At 31.9% G+C, this 16,070-nt stretch overlaps 1 protein-coding gene and 1 long non-coding RNA gene across 2 annotated transcripts in view; one reads left to right on the forward strand and one right to left on the reverse strand.

Moving 5' to 3' along the window:
- The window catches only part of px (MAP7 domain-containing protein plexus), a 191,098-nt gene that overhangs the window by 82,963 nt on the left and 92,065 nt on the right, over nt 1-16,070 (reverse strand). The window contains exons 11-16 of the mRNA XM_088233624.1: nt 14,195-14,313; nt 13,096-13,184; nt 11,895-12,021; nt 9,305-9,402; nt 7,766-7,907; nt 5,192-5,324 (exon numbers count right to left, since the gene is read on the reverse strand). Of these exons, the coding sequence (XP_088089750.1) occupies nt 5,192-5,324; nt 7,766-7,907; nt 9,305-9,402; nt 11,895-12,021; nt 13,096-13,184; nt 14,195-14,313 (708 nt within the window). The remainder of the gene's footprint in view (nt 1-5,191; nt 5,325-7,765; nt 7,908-9,304; nt 9,403-11,894; nt 12,022-13,095; nt 13,185-14,194; nt 14,314-16,070) is intronic.
- LOC148276878 (uncharacterized) lies at nt 5,978-8,319 on the forward strand. Its single transcript, XR_015823639.1, has 2 exons — nt 5,978-6,091; nt 6,149-8,319. It is a non-coding gene; the product is annotated as an uncharacterized LOC148276878 (long non-coding RNA).

Raw genomic sequence — 16,070 nt, forward strand, 5'->3', positions numbered from 1 at the left:
AAATATTCTTCATGCCTGTCGTAACATGTTAATATTAACAGCCTCCTAAAGGGTTGAATCCAGTCCTTGTCTTGATGTTTTCATGTTTTCAATGTTTTCATACATATTTGAGAAACTACGCTGTATAATTAATTAAATGCTCTAATTTTTACATCCTGTAAGAAAACATTTTTTGCATCCTAATATTTTTTTGCAGCAATTTTTATTTTTTATTTAACTGTTTTGATATTGTTAATTAACGTGGATGTTATGAACATAAAGAACAAGGATTTTTATTTCGGATTGTACTGATTAAAGAAATGTAATTTATAAGTGATGAGTTTACTTCACCATTAAAAAGTCAATTTATATTTGACTAACTTTGACTGTATAACACCATCTATAATTGTACCTATACATAAATAATATTATGTGCAGATTCTCCTACGCCCAGATTAAGTTGTGTGTGGGAGGGGGGCGTGTAGTGGCTAATGCACTAACACACAAATACACGCACAACTCATGCACACAGACGCCAAGCATTACAAAGTAGCGATACACACAAGCCGTAGCTGGGGATTATTTCAGTTCAAAGGCAAAATATAACCATCGGGGTGCACTTGTGTATATGTGTAAAGCCTGTCAAACATTGTTGCAATTTGGGGATTTAAAGTGTAAATTGTGAAATCAATCCAAGGGAGAAATATCATTAGGTCTTCACCTTCTTCAATGGCACCTCAGCTCATATCGAGCCTCGGCCTTCCAGCCCGTTTTCTTTTAAAATTTGTTGATTATTAGAGACTATCAAACCCTTTAATACCCTGTCATCGCTCTACTTTTCTTGTCTCCTCTTTCACAGTAGTAGCCGCTTGATTGTGAATAATATACCCACTAATGTTAGAGACGCCCCTGATTTATTTACATTTAAGTCAAGATTGAAATGTCACTATCTAAATATTTCAATTGTTCCTTTACCCTTCTTCTTTCCTTCCCATCCCCTCTCCACTCTTCATAGTATAATGTAATTTTTTTTTTAATATAATTATTTTTGTTAATCTTTGCTTTTAATTTTTGTATAAAATTGTAAGATTCAATATGTCCATGTATTTATAATTTTCTCAAACTGAACGGTTTGGGTAGATAATTTCATATTAGTGAAAACCGTTAACCTCGCCTTCTCGCTTTTTAGGCCAAGTTGTTTAGGTCCCATTTTTCCATGCATTCTCATTAAAATATCCCCCAATAAATTTTTTTACGTTTTTCATAACCTCGGTTTTACGTTAAAAAAATTAAAATACCATTCGATCTGTCAAAAGATGCCGAGCCGCGCGCCGCCCCGTTAGCCCAAAATGGAGAATAAAAAAATGTGTAAATTGTTGTCTCAAACTAAATTCAAAGTAGGTTTAGCGTAAGTGACCATTTTGTTTAAGTGTCTCATTTTGACATTTTACTTAATTGTGACATGCGGTTGACGCATGAAGAATAAAGTCTTTACATCAATAAATTACGATGCAGAAAGAAATAAATGACAGTTGAAATTCTGTGGTGCCATACTAAAAAAAGTGATACCATATAAATAAAATTTCGCAATATTTAGGGAAAAAATCATTGTTTGCATTTTATGCCAATTCAAAATTTTATTTTCGTGTTTTTAAGGTTAATTACCTTTGTAAAATTATTTAAACAATTTTTTTTAATTCAATAAATAAAAAACTTATTGATTGAAAAAATACAAAATATTTTTAATGAAATCATGGGTAAATATGAATAATACCCAATTATGACAGTTTTTACAATTTTTCTGCAGTTTTTCACACTTTTTTTGTTGCTCCCTTGAAAAACTTAAAACAGGGGTTTTACTGTAATATAAAAAATATATAACACCTGTCATTGTGTTGTTCGGTTAGAACAAATTGCCATTTGGCAACAAGCCAGTCTAATACCCGTATGCAGAGACAAAACTTAAGTTAAGGAAAGTACATTCTAATTTCAAATGCAGAGAATAACCCGAAGATGAAGACAATAGAATGTACTTTCCTCACCTTAAGGTTTGTCTCTGCATACGGGTATAAGTGCAAATGTTACTATACAAAAAATAAAATAGCGTGTATCGGTCAATAATTAAATTATACGGAGTCTCAATAGAGGTTGTGACCAAATACAAGCAAGTTCATGCGGTTTGTATGTACGTAGGGTGAGGTTATGTACGCTGATAGCTTTTCAATTAGCGGGGTGGTGCAGGGAATGTCCTGTGGCCAGGAGGCGGATAATCAATAGGGGATAGTGGGAGTTAATTAGGATACGCTAATCTATAAGGGTTGTTCCACACAGGTGAAGAATATTTTTTTTTCACAATATCAATATTACTTCATGACAAGAAGACTTGACTTATTATCTCTATATGTTTAGATTTAGCAGACACTGTTAAAATTATAAAATAGGGCAATATTCATAAATAAATCATAACACGAAAAGGAGCTTGTTGTTGACGGCAATCCATCACTGCATAACTCAAATTTGACCACTTTCGAGCAGAGAGATTAAAACGTTTATTTTATATGCGTGTTCAGTAAAATAATGATTTTTAAAACATTTTGATTTACATCAAAGTAAGATGTGGGGAAATGGCCGGAAACGGACGGCAAAACCTAGAAATCACATGAAATACTATCTCTAACACAACATCACCTCTCGTTTACTGGAATTGGCAATATTGTAGAAATTCAACACTTTGACAATAAAAATATTGTTCTTAAAATAAGAGAAAAGACCTAATTCCATAAAACAAAAGGGCTTGAAATAAAATATTTAACATTTTTACTATTTTTTCAACGATTTTTGAAGGCATAATTTAACCTAAAATAAAAGAAAAATACCACAAAATTTGTGTGATTTAAAAATGCTTGTATTTCTTTTAAAAAACGATAATAGGGGAATGTCACTTTAAAAAAAAAAAAAAATTGTAATTTTGAATTCCTGCAAAAACGGTCATTGCGTTGGCCACGCCCTTAATACGCCACGATTCATGTTAATTTTAAACTATGTTCCTAACTGTATAAATTTTTATAGAACATTGTCACGAATCTTGATATCACAACTATCAAGGCCAAACATGTCGCGTTTTTCTAGTGACGTATTTAAAAAAAAAAAAAAAAATTATGTCACACAATTCGTGTAGACAAAACGTCGCGTTTTTCTACGAACATATTTTTAATGGATTTTAAAAAAATATTTAAGTATGAAAACATTTTTTTACAATATCCATATTGATTTTGAAAATACAATTAATTATTCTAAATCCATTTCATATATTTTTATTGGTATTCGTAGAATGTGATATTTCTCTATTATTGTTAAATGAAATCATCATTGACATCCTGAAGTACATAATAAACATCTAAATCGTCACAACTCGAAGATTATTTCTGTACAAATTCGTTAACTTTACACAAGTAAATATTTGTTCTTTATATCTCATCTGTAGAGCCATGCGACGATACCGCGCTTGGTCAGACCGCTCTGTAACTTCACAGCATAAAAAAAGTCTTACTATAAAAAAGATTTTTCTTGCTATAAAAAAACTTATTTACTGCTATTTCTAAAATGTACGTGACATTTTTAATTTTGAGAAAAAGCGTTATTTTTTTAAACCGCTTTACTTCAAAATTAAAATTTATTCCTCAATGAAGCCATTTACGATGCGCGCTATTAATGAATTTTGTGTCAATCACCAATAAAAAAATATTATTTTCTAATAATAACATTTTCAGTACATATTATAATTTAAAATATTTGCTTATTGAAAAATAATGTTTCATACAGGATTAAAATAAATAAAAAATATCCTAAAAAAAATAAAAAAATCTCCGTATTCACTAGAAAAAAATCAAATATTACAATTACAAGCAATGTGAAAGTTCTTTATCAAATTAAAGCATTCTGCGATTTTGTAAAAATAAATGCTCTACTTTGAAGTGTTATTTTGTAAACAATATTTTGAGTTTGTCCAAATTTTTGTAGACAAGGACTGGATTCAACTCCCTGGGGAGCTGTTAACATTAACATATTACAATCTGTATTGAATGCCGCAGCGAGACTTATTTTCGGAATCTCTAAGTTCAGTCATATCACTCCACTACTTCGGGAACTACACTGGCTACGTTTTCCACAGAGGGTCGAATACAAACTCTGTTGGCTTAGGTATAAGTCACTGCACAACTCTGTTCCGGAATATCTAAGGGAACTATGCATTCCAGATGAACTAGCTGGCAGGCGTCTCACGCTTAGATCAGCTACGTCTACGGCGAGAGGAAAAGTTATTATACCTCTACGCAAACAGCGCACTAAATTTAGTGAACGCGCATTTGCGGTCGCAGGCCCTACGGCATGGAATGCTCTCCCAGCAGAGGTGCGAGGCTGTGAAAGTGAAGTGATGTTTCGGAAAAAACTTAAAACCCACTTGTTCTCTAAATCATTTGAATAAATCCGTAGCATGAGACAACAAAATAAATTGTTTTAATTAAATTACAAATTTAAAAGCTTCAATTAAATTAATTTAACAATAGAATCACTATGTAAACCGCCCTTGAGGTATTTTATTATGAAAATGGCGCTATATAAGTTATCCATAATAATAATAATAATTACAACAGAGATGAAAAATAAATGAATGAATGAGATGAATCTCACCCCCATAAATAAAGGTTTCAGCTCTTTAACTTCACAAACATCAACAGATGAAAGAATTGGAGTAATATAGATGTTCAAATATGGGCAGAATGGTGAATGTTACACAGTGTGTAAAGTGGCTACTTAAACCAGCCAATGACAGGTCATAAGCCCTGTAGATGCCTAGACTTCTATATTGTCTTCTTTAAAATGTTCTTCATCTCTGTTGTAATATTTTAATGTTATTTTATAGGATAAGGACATTATTTTGTGTATACATCACAAGATTTTTTATGTACAAGTTTCGCCATCGTCTAGTATGTTTTCATTTAGTTATCGCGGGAGCAACTTGTGACTCATATATGACTCGCCTGCGTACCGGGGCAAGAACACTGCGAAGTTACGGAGCTTTATCAAGAAATATCTACAAAACATCATACTAATTACGATTCCATTCATGTCCAGTGGAGGTTTGAATCTCAGATACTCGCACATATCTGTGACAGTCCCATATGGAACACAAAATGAATAAAAAAGGACTTACCTTGATCTTGCTTCTCGGGAATGGTGTGAGATGAAATAATTTTAGATCCAGATTTGGTCCTATCGATGCCGGAACTGTGTTTGGGGGAGTTGTTCTTTTTACTAGGGCGTGCGGCTGACAGGGATTGTGGTACCTAAATAAAAAAAAAATACAATCAATAGTATTTTTTTATTTTCTTTGGTTTTTTTAATATCACATTTGTGTACCAATTAATATTTACAATTATTTTCATTACTATATACTAATTTATAAATCTGTGCTATTACAATAAACATAAGTGTTTTATTTTTATTATTATGTTTAGTTATGTTTTTATATAGATATTATTTTTCTGTTGATTTCAATGATACTCTTATTTTGTTGTTTTTTTTAAATACTATTATATTTTACTATTATTTTGATGATTTTAATAATACCATTATTTTGTATATTTGATTATGTGTGATTCTTAATTTGTATAAGTTATATTTTAAAAATTGTTTCTGATTATCTTTTTTGCATTGTATTCTTTGGAATTTTATTATTTATTACTTTTACCTTTTTTTCTAGATTGTTATTCTATTGTATCACATGTCATTATAATGTGATCTAATTAATTTTACTATGTATTTTTATTGTGGCTTGACACGGGCATAGCCTAAAAAGCCTTAATAAGTTCATTAATATTTAAACTATTGTAATTTAGAATGAATAAATAAATAAGATCTTTTTTTTATGAATAAGCTTTCTTACATTCATCATACTTTCAGGCATCTTTAACCCTTTATAGATGAAGGTATTTTGTGATTTTGTTTTTTTCTTAAGGGGAGCCATATTCTAGAGTTACGAACATTTCTATTTAACACGATTTCACTTATACAATACTAGCTTTTGCCAGCGGCTTCTATTAAGGAGAAATTAGTCAGGTAATTAATTTGTTTTGTCATTTAGCAATAAGGATTTTCCTGATGGAATGAGAATTTTTTTCGGGATATAAAGTAACTTGTATCGATTGTACTCAATCGAGTATCGAGTTCTTAATGGAAACCATGGAGTTTGCACTTATTTTCTGGAACAAAAATGTTCAACGCTGAGGATAATTTAAAAAGTATGAGATGGTTTAAAAAGTGATTATAAAAGAGTAAAACAGTTTTGCCGTGATCTAAATTAGTGAAGTAAAACCATGTAAATAAAATTTCGTATGTATTTTACACAAATCGAAAATTTTATTATTTACTTTGTAAATTTACATACCAAATATTTTTAACGTGTAATTTTTAAATTAAATAAAAAAACAGATTACATAATATTGTTTGAAAAATTAAAAAAAAAAAAAAATATTAATCAAATCATTGAAAATAGGTGAAAATATTCATATTTCCAAATTATTACTGTTTTTAACAAATTCTGAAAGCATACTTAAACTATAATCCAGCAAATTAGTTTTATTTTCATGTAATTTTTTTTTTTCTATACATTTTTATTTCCTCACTTTAGTTAGGGTTATCCTCAGTTTTACACTTTTTTTCTTGCCCCTTAAAAAATGTAAAAATGGGGTTTTGCTGTATTTTTCTTACATAAATACGTTATTTAATCTAGGATGAATAATTATTAAACCAAAATTTAATAAGGAATGTTCAGTGCTATGGATAATTGGATACAAAAAATGTTTTCTTACACGCGGTAAAATTTGGAGCATTAAAATTGTATGACAAAGTTTACAATAAAATGAATAAAAATTAACTACTTTAAACTACGTCACGAGTTCACTCGGATAAACCAGTTGTGATAGATTTCCGGGACAAGAACTTGGGACATTACGTGCGGAGTAATTTCAAAATGATAAAACTTGGAAAAATCATAGCGCTGATAATTAATACGATATAATAAAATACAACAGTATTTTTTTGGCTTAATTTGATAGTTCATAAACAAATAATGTTTTTTTAACTCTTAAAAATAAACCCTTTGCGCGCGGTGATGTAACATTGTGTAACTACAAGGAAAAGACGGAATTTGAAATTAAAAAAAACATGGAGACATACAGTTTAACAATTCCTTTTCCATAATTTATAAAAATAAACATATATTTGTAATAGCAAAAAAAAATCATAAATTCACCGCTCATAATTCACGCATGCGTCCCCCATCACTGTCAACAACTGACGGAATTTGTTTCACACAACACCGGCTACAGAACAGCGTCTCTGTCTTCCTTGTTATGTGTTCTATCTTCGTGCTCTCTCTTATACAGATGTATTGCTACAACTACTATAGTTATAAAAATTTTACTTTCCAAATCCGGTGTGAAAATGTCCATTTGAAGATTACAAAAAATACAACTTGATCATTTAAAAAATAAGAGAGACATCGAGTCTTGTATCGTATGTAGACTAGTGTGATATCACAAACACACAATTTTTTTTTTTTAAAACACAGAATTTCCTCATTTAATTTAAAAGATTCAGGAGTGAATGAGTTAAACTAAAGCATAAGAAAACATTTGAAATTGTTATTTTAGGTGGCAGTAAATTTCATCATCCAACAAATTACCGTGGAGTTGAGGGCAGGGTGCGGGTTACCCGGGATACGTACCAGCTTGTCACTGCGCTCCCCGGAGGGAAGCCGCGCCACGGTTGACTCGGCACTGTCCTCCGGAGGAGGGGGAAGCCTCATCCAGTTGTACTCTCTCTTCTCGACCGGCACGCCCCATCTCTCGTACTCCTGGGCTTGCATTCTGCCGACACAATGCTTCATTTACAATTGACGCACTATTATACGAAAACATTATGGAAAAAATATAACACGGGGGACGGGAGAACACGAGAAATCATCGGGGCGGTTAGCAAAAGTCACAGAGTGTTTGTACATATGTTGCTGAAACGCGAACAAAATACTTTTTATAGCATTAGATGGGACACAAACAAACTTACGGAGCAAAGACATGACATGGTAAGGGATCGAATAGAGAGGAAAATATCATCACATTTGCATACATGACTCAGTAGGTGAACGATGTCGCACATCTGATAAAATAGATTCACAATTCAAAAAAGCAGAATTTCCATGAGTCAAAAAACTAAAATAACATGTCTTAAAACCATGATTTTTTCATTAAGATTATTTGTTTTTCAAAATTTTTGACAAGTGACACGTACTTCTTCTTCTTCGTTTCCACATCCGCTCCTAAGTGGAGCATGTGGACATCACCAGTTGCCTCCGGGAGACGCTATCGCCAGCCAGTACTTTCGCCTCCTCCCGCGTCAATCCAGCGCCCCTTAGTTCCGCCGAATAAAGTCGAACGATTGTCATCGACGGCCTTCTAGGACGGCGAGAGCTCGCAGGTTTAAAGAAAAGGCAACTTGGGTTTAGGTTCTGCTGAGGCATGCGCAGAGCGTGTCCAGGCCAGGTCCACCGCCGCATCCTCAAGACACTCGTTATAAGAGGCTGCTGCGTCCGTTCTCGGACATCAATGTTAGTTATAAAATCAAACCACCTTATACCTAATATTCTCTTTAAGCACTTACTCTCAAAACTCAGACTCGACCTGAGTACCTATGGCCCATTGTTTTGCTGTAAACTATAGATAACTTTGCGATTGATAATAGCGTTATTTCTCTGAGGGTTAAAACAATGTCGATGTGTCATAAATATTAGATTTGTCTTAAAAAATTGTCATGTTCACAAGTTTACAGGCATGGGTCGTTCCTGATTGTGTCACTATAAACTGTGTCTCTGCACTCAATAAATGTATGTATGTAAAATGTATGTAATGTAATTTTTAAAAAATGTAAAATTCAAAAAATTACAGTGTGGAAATTCTCAATTGCTGTAAAAAAAAAACAGTTGAAATACGACACTGTTTGAGAATAGCCACATTTAAATAAGTGTGTGCCTATATTTTTTTAACATATGAGAGTTTTTTTCACAATTTAGTCTGTTTTTTTTTTTTAGGGATTTCTTTGATAGATTATTGAATTTAATTTTGTGGTTTGGCGAAATATTCTCATCTATAAGATATATTATGAGTCATGGACAAAATTATAAACCTTTGCGAAACAACGGCACAACATGACTTTCAAACTTGCTTAGGTGTATACATAAATTATTTAAATGATGAGGGATTAATTATACCTGAGACTCTCGTAGCAATCAAGACAGACCACTGCGAAATCTCCATTTTCTAAAAGCAGCGAACTTTCGTTTCGCCTGTGTATGAGAAAGGGAAATTCCTGAAACAAAAAATTATCATTGCAAATTATAAAATGTAAGGAAATCATACAATTTGCCATCTTAAAACACCGTTCTTTCAAAATCAAGCCATTAAAAAAATAAACATTGAATAAAAACAATCATTTTCTAAGGTGTTTATTTCTGATATAAATTTTACTTAATAGTTTCAAATAATTACTTTTGGATAATGATGTAATAACTTATATATGCTTGGTACACTTCCACTTATTTGTTTACCACCAATTAGCGCTTTCACCCTCTAATGGGTATCTTCTATTCACCAGAATATTATAATATTGTCAATAAAGAATTTAAATAAAATAAACTTGGATACATCATTCACATATTTTAAGTGCCTATTTTATTTAAGTTAGCCCTACTTTCTATATTGTATGCATATAATAATTAAAAAATTATAAACAATTTTTTTGAGTTTGTCCAAATTTTTGTAGACAAGGACTGGATTCAACTCCCTGGGGAGCTGTTTATATTAACATATTACAACAGAGATGAAGAACATTTAAGAGAAGGTGGAAGTTTGGACAAACTCAAAATATTGTTGATAAATTACCTGGTGAAGTATAGAAATTGAAAAAATAATATTTTCAGGTGTTGCCTAGTATGAAGGTGAAATAATTCAATTAGATGAATCTCACCAGCATAAATAAAGGTTTCAGCTCTTTAACTTCACAAACATCAACAGATGGAAGAATTGAAGTAATATAGATGTTCAAATATAGGCAGAATGGTGAATGTTACACAGTGTGTAAAGTGGCCACTTAAACCAGCCATTGACAGGTCATAAGCCCTGTAGATGCCTAGACTTCTATATTACCTTCTCTTAAATGTTCTTCATCTCTGTTGTAATATGTTAAACATTTATAATCATTAAATTTCTTATATTTTCTCCGCCGTTCAGATGGACAATGAGTTTTTCTGGGTTATTATGGCGTGTCATTCCCACTCTTTTCTGGAGTTTCAGATCGCATTACAGGGTCCATAATCAGGGTTGATGTTAGTTGTGTAGATATATATGTTAGGTTATGGACTTAGGATTTGTACTCGTGTGCAGGCTCGGCTACACGAAAAATCTGATTTGGCAAAACACCACATAGAAACGGTGCATAAATTTTCCTTTGAATCGGTAATCTTAGGAAGACCGAGTCATCAAACTCGATTAGTTATATGATTATTATTTTTTTACATAGGATTTATGGAATCTCCATCAAATGTGAATCAATTATAACTATATAATTCAAATTAACAATTTGATAATGATAAACACAAATCTATTGCCAAACTACTGTCTTCTGTCTTACAAAAAATAGTATGCAATTCTATGTTAGCTTTTTCCAAAGAGCCTGTGCTTGACAAAATCTCATTTTTTTGGTCGATAAAGCCTGAATATCAAGGGAGACTTTTTTATAAAAAAGTACACAGTTGAAGGAAAAGAATGACATTTTTTTGCAGTTTAGTAGTGGGCACAGGTAGTTTATCTTTAATTCTTGTTTTGAACCTATGGAATTCTCTATTCCTTTTAGTCATTACAATATTAGAGTTTGTCCAAATGTTCGTAGACAAAAGACTGGATTTCACCCCCTCGGGAGTCATTAAGATTAACAAATTACAACAGGGATGGAGAATACCTTTAATAAGTATTGTAATGAAATTGCAAATATTGTAATGAAACCAACTGGTCCAAGAATTTTAAAAATTGGAAAAAAATTTCAGGCGATGCCTAGTATGTGAAATAATTCAGTCAGATGAATCTCTTCACAACAATAAAGGTTTCAGCTTTTTAACTTCACTAAAATCAATAAATGGAAGAATTGAAGAAATATGGATGTTCAAACATAGGCAAAATGGTGAATGTTACACAGTGTGTTAAGTGGCCACTTAAACCAGCCAATGACAGGTCATAAGCCCTGTAAATGCCTAGACTTCCATATTCCCTTATTTAAGGTATTCTCTATCCCTGTTGTAATTTGTTAACCTTTTAGTCATTAATTTTTTGTGCGCGTACATTAAATTTTCATAAATATATTGACAAGTGACCGTCAAAATGTTTCACTACTCTCATTACAAGTATCTCTAAATGACTAAAGTGGTTGAAGAAGCGATCGTCATTTAAAATCATTCTGGTACCCAATAGTAAGTAAATGGCATAAAAGTGTACATTGCAAAATGACACAAATGAAATTTGATAGGATTAACAAGCTGCATATAGCAACGACTGCGAAACGGTACATAGCCTAACATATTTATCTACGCAAATAATATCAGCCCGATGATGAACACTGTAATGCGATCCGAAGCGATGGGAAAAGAGTGGGAACGCTACGCTATACGCCATAATAACCCAGAGAAACTTATTGTGCATTTATAATCATTCCATTTTGGAAAATTTCTATAATACCTATATTTCTCCACATCTCAGCTTTTTTTCTCGGAAACTTTACAAACACATTTGTTTAACAAATACTAGACTTACTTTAATTGGTAATGCTCTAACTCGTTTTCTATATGTGGTGACGCAACACAGCAGGCAACAGTAGTCGTGTGTGTTGTACGTTCTCTGGTCGGGGGGAGTCATTGCGTAACCTACGGCCGCTTCGTACCTAAACAATGCATCCGACATTAGCACTAAATCTGCAGATAATCCACATACATCTAGTGATAAATTCAGAATACAAATGCATGGAATATATAACAAGGTTTTATAAACATCCGTAACTAGGCTCGATACCATTAATAACTAATATTTGACAAACTGGCCGATCATAGCTTTGTATAAATGTTCGTAATGGTTGATCAACATCTCAGATGGTAAACATCTCGAAAGGATGCATTGAGAATATGTTGCACGAACATTTGCACATGAAAAAGCTTTCTGCCCGACGGGTGCCGCGATTGCTTGCCGTCATCAAAAATGGATGGTAATATTTAGATATTTATGCACAAAATGGATGGTAATATTTAGTACAAAATTATAAATGTTCAGGCAAAAGACACTAACCCCAAAAACACAGTTTTGAGAAATCGCAATTCGAAAGTTTGGAGAACTAGGAAAAACCTGATTTTTGTGTTTTAGACGTTTTATATATACAACACAATTCATTTGTGTCTTTTTTATAGATTCCATTGGTAACTTTTTGTTCAGATACATTTTCATAAATCTGGAAAGTTTTGTGGCAAGGTGGCTAAATAAGTGACTTTTTCTTGTTTATAGTCTGGACAATGCAACCCAAAAGAGTTAGTGGCAGGAAGAAAATATTAAAAATAAGTATTATATATTGTGGTTAAAAATATGTCAAAACATTTTTAAAGGTGTTTATTGTGTTACGTTTTATTATACAAATGCCTAAACACAAGCAAAACATTGTTTTTAGGAAGAAAATGGTCAAACTTGAAAACTGATCAAAATCAGCCTAAACTGTCAATAAATTCTATCTGTCTTTAGTGATCCATGTTTGTTGAGATTTTATTGAAAGTCACCCACTGTTTTTCACAAACAACAAATGATTTTAATTTACGCAACTTTTTTCTAAGTAACCTTGGTGACTTTTGCCTCCAAAAGAACATAATTTTACGCTTTGAATGGCATATTCAACTCAAAACTGTCTTTTTTAGGGTTAGTGACTTTTGCCTGAACGGCGACAACATAATAGCGTAAAGGGGAAGAATTTGAATACCTTCTCCATTGATTTAATAAGGAATGATAGCAAAATGTGCAGACTAGGGCCGAACCATCTCCTCTCAGTTGTTCGGCATTTGGTAAACTCTGAAATAAAAATACATTCTGGATCAATAATGTGTGTTTATGTTTTTTTTTTTAAAATAAGAAAAAAATTACAATAGTTACAGTATTAGTCGGATACGTTTTCTACAAAGGATTAAAATATGGATATTTTGATATACCTAAAAATGAGACATTACAATATATGCCGCTGTGGTACAAATGGCACGTATTACGTTACTGCGCCATACTTGTATGCAATTTTTGTGAAGTCAAAATGACATGACACCAATTGCAAGTGGTTTTGAATGTGCCGGGCAATCCTCGGCAATAGGCTTGTTGTACATATTCCTACATCTAACCGTTAAGGCTGTAGTCTGGTAAAACGAACGCAAAATTAGGAAATCATACGATTTTACCATTTTAAAACAAGTTTATTTTTTTAAATCGCGCAATAATAAAAAAAAAAGCATAAATTAGATAAGAACATTATGTTTTAAAGGTATTTCTGTTAAAAAATATACTTAAAAGTTTTATGTAACTAAAATATAATTACTTTTAGACCGACAGATTACGCCATTTCAAATTTAGACTTAGGTATCTGGGATCTCAATAAAGGCTGAAGTATTGCACAAAAATTTGTTGTAATAATTTGAAGATAATAAGTTGAACATGCAAGTGGCTGCAGCCAAATTTTAATTTTTTGATTTTGAAAAGAAATACAAGCATTTTAAATCACGTACATTTTTGTGACATTTTCTTTTATTTCTACGTAAAATTATGCCTTCGGTAATACTTGAAAAAAAAAATTATTGAAATATTTTAGTTGAAACCTTTTTTCATAGAATTGTATTCTTTTATTTTTAAAGAAGATAACTCTGGTTGTAATATTTAATTTAAAACAACATCTTATTTACGTTTTTATGACCTTCAGACCCGCCCTTTTCGTTTTCGGACGCATGATTTCCTAATTTTGCGTTTGTTTTACCCGACTACAGCCTAAAGAGATATTACGATCCGACATAGTGATGTAAAAAGAAAGGGTGGGTGTTTACCTGGTGTGTTAATAAATTAGGAAAATAGGGCGCGTTCCCCTGCGGGTGTCCATACAGCACTCTCGCCAACGTAAAGTCAGAATGGAGACCGCACAGGAAGCAGTATATTGAGGTACACGCTGGAAACAATACACTAATTTATTTCAAATAAACTGAAGGGGAACAAAATAAAACTGTTCCGCAGAATTATGAGAGTAATTTAAAAAAGAAATAGATACACTAGGATAAAGTTGATGCTGAAACAAACAAAAATTATGACAATACGTCAACTGATATATTTTAATGTAATGTTTTTTGTTCACAAAATGATTAATGGTTATACCTCAAAAGAGTTGACTAAAATGGTTTTTTCTAATCAATGTGAACACGGATATGAAACAAGAAATCTTTATTATTATTTATTTATTAACGGACATTGTCCATGTATACAATTTATAAGGTTTAAATATTACAATAAAAGAATAGTTTAAAACATTAAAAAAAAAAAGAAAGAAGCATTGACAAACATAAGGGACATCGAGACAAGATCTGGACTATTTATTTAGTGCTTGTTTAAATCGTTCTAAACTTTAACCAAAAAAGTCCAGATCTTGTCTTGAGTTAACAATACGACAAAGGCGGGTCATTGGAGAATTTAGGCCATAGTTTGTTCTATGCTGATCGATGAACAGTACTTCATTGTTTCTCAATCTACGAATCGGAATATTGAATTTTACTTGTCCCAGTAATGATAAAACATCGATTATACCATTTAGTATGCCGAACATATATATGGAGTCAATATTAGTTCTACGTTTTTGTAGACTAGAAATATTTAACATTGACTCTATTTCAGCATAAGAATAATTATCTCTCTCTAGTCCGAGCATCCACGCTATTTTTCGAAGCAAGCGATGTTGGACTGATTCAATGTGATTTATGCGATTGACATAGAATGGAGACCAGACCACGGAGGCATATTCTAAAAGAGGGCGAACAGTTGAACAATAAAGAGTTTTGATTGTACGGACATTAGTAAAATCAGAGGATATTCTGTTAATGAAGCCAAGTAATTTCAGTGATTTATTTACTGTATTATCTATATGCTCGTTGTATGTCAGTTTATAGTCCGAAACAACTCCTATATCTCTGATGGACTTGACTACATCAATTTTGGAGTTTTCTAATAGATACTCGAAGGAAAATAAAATATTAGAAATCAAAATTAAGAAATAAAAATATAGTAAGGCTGCCATTTCGCAAGAAGACAAAGACACAGAGCTCGTTGATGCACCGAGCTGTACAGTTATATTATAAGGAAATACCATTAGAAATAAGAGAACAAAAAAATATTATTCCATTTAAATGTAAGTTAAAAAAACATGTGTTTGGCAGATAAGTTAGTTTTAAAAAAGTAATCTTATTCGAGTTGGCTTTATAGAAGTGTATGTATATTGTTTAGAAATGTTAATAATTAGTATATGTTTTAATTATAATTGGATATAAGTTAATATTAGGACATTCCATTATTATGTTTGTACTATTTTAAGACTAAATAAAAAAAAATATAAAAAAATAGGTAGTATTTCATTAGTACAATAAATGCGGCGTATATCGATCATCTGCTACATGAAGGTATGCTGATCAGCGTTACGCTTCAGGTGCCAGTCCGAGAACATGAAATATTACAGTGTGGTACCACCTTTTTATCTATATTTCATGTTGACATCCAGATAAAAGAACCTTGGGCTTCAAGCGCGGTAGGCGAATGCGGCATTTATTAATTTAATTTATTAATTACAGGCTTTTACCCGAGGCTTCGCTCACATGGTATTAGGGATATAAGTTATTTAATAATACATGATACATAATACAAAGAGATGATCATGTATCTAAA

This window comes from Micrasema longulum, unplaced genomic scaffold (assembly GCF_059751315.1).
Source record: "Micrasema longulum isolate JH-2025_06_02 unplaced genomic scaffold, ASM5975131v1 h1tg001134l, whole genome shotgun sequence".
Classification (NCBI taxonomy): domain Eukaryota; kingdom Metazoa; phylum Arthropoda; class Insecta; order Trichoptera; family Brachycentridae; genus Micrasema; species Micrasema longulum.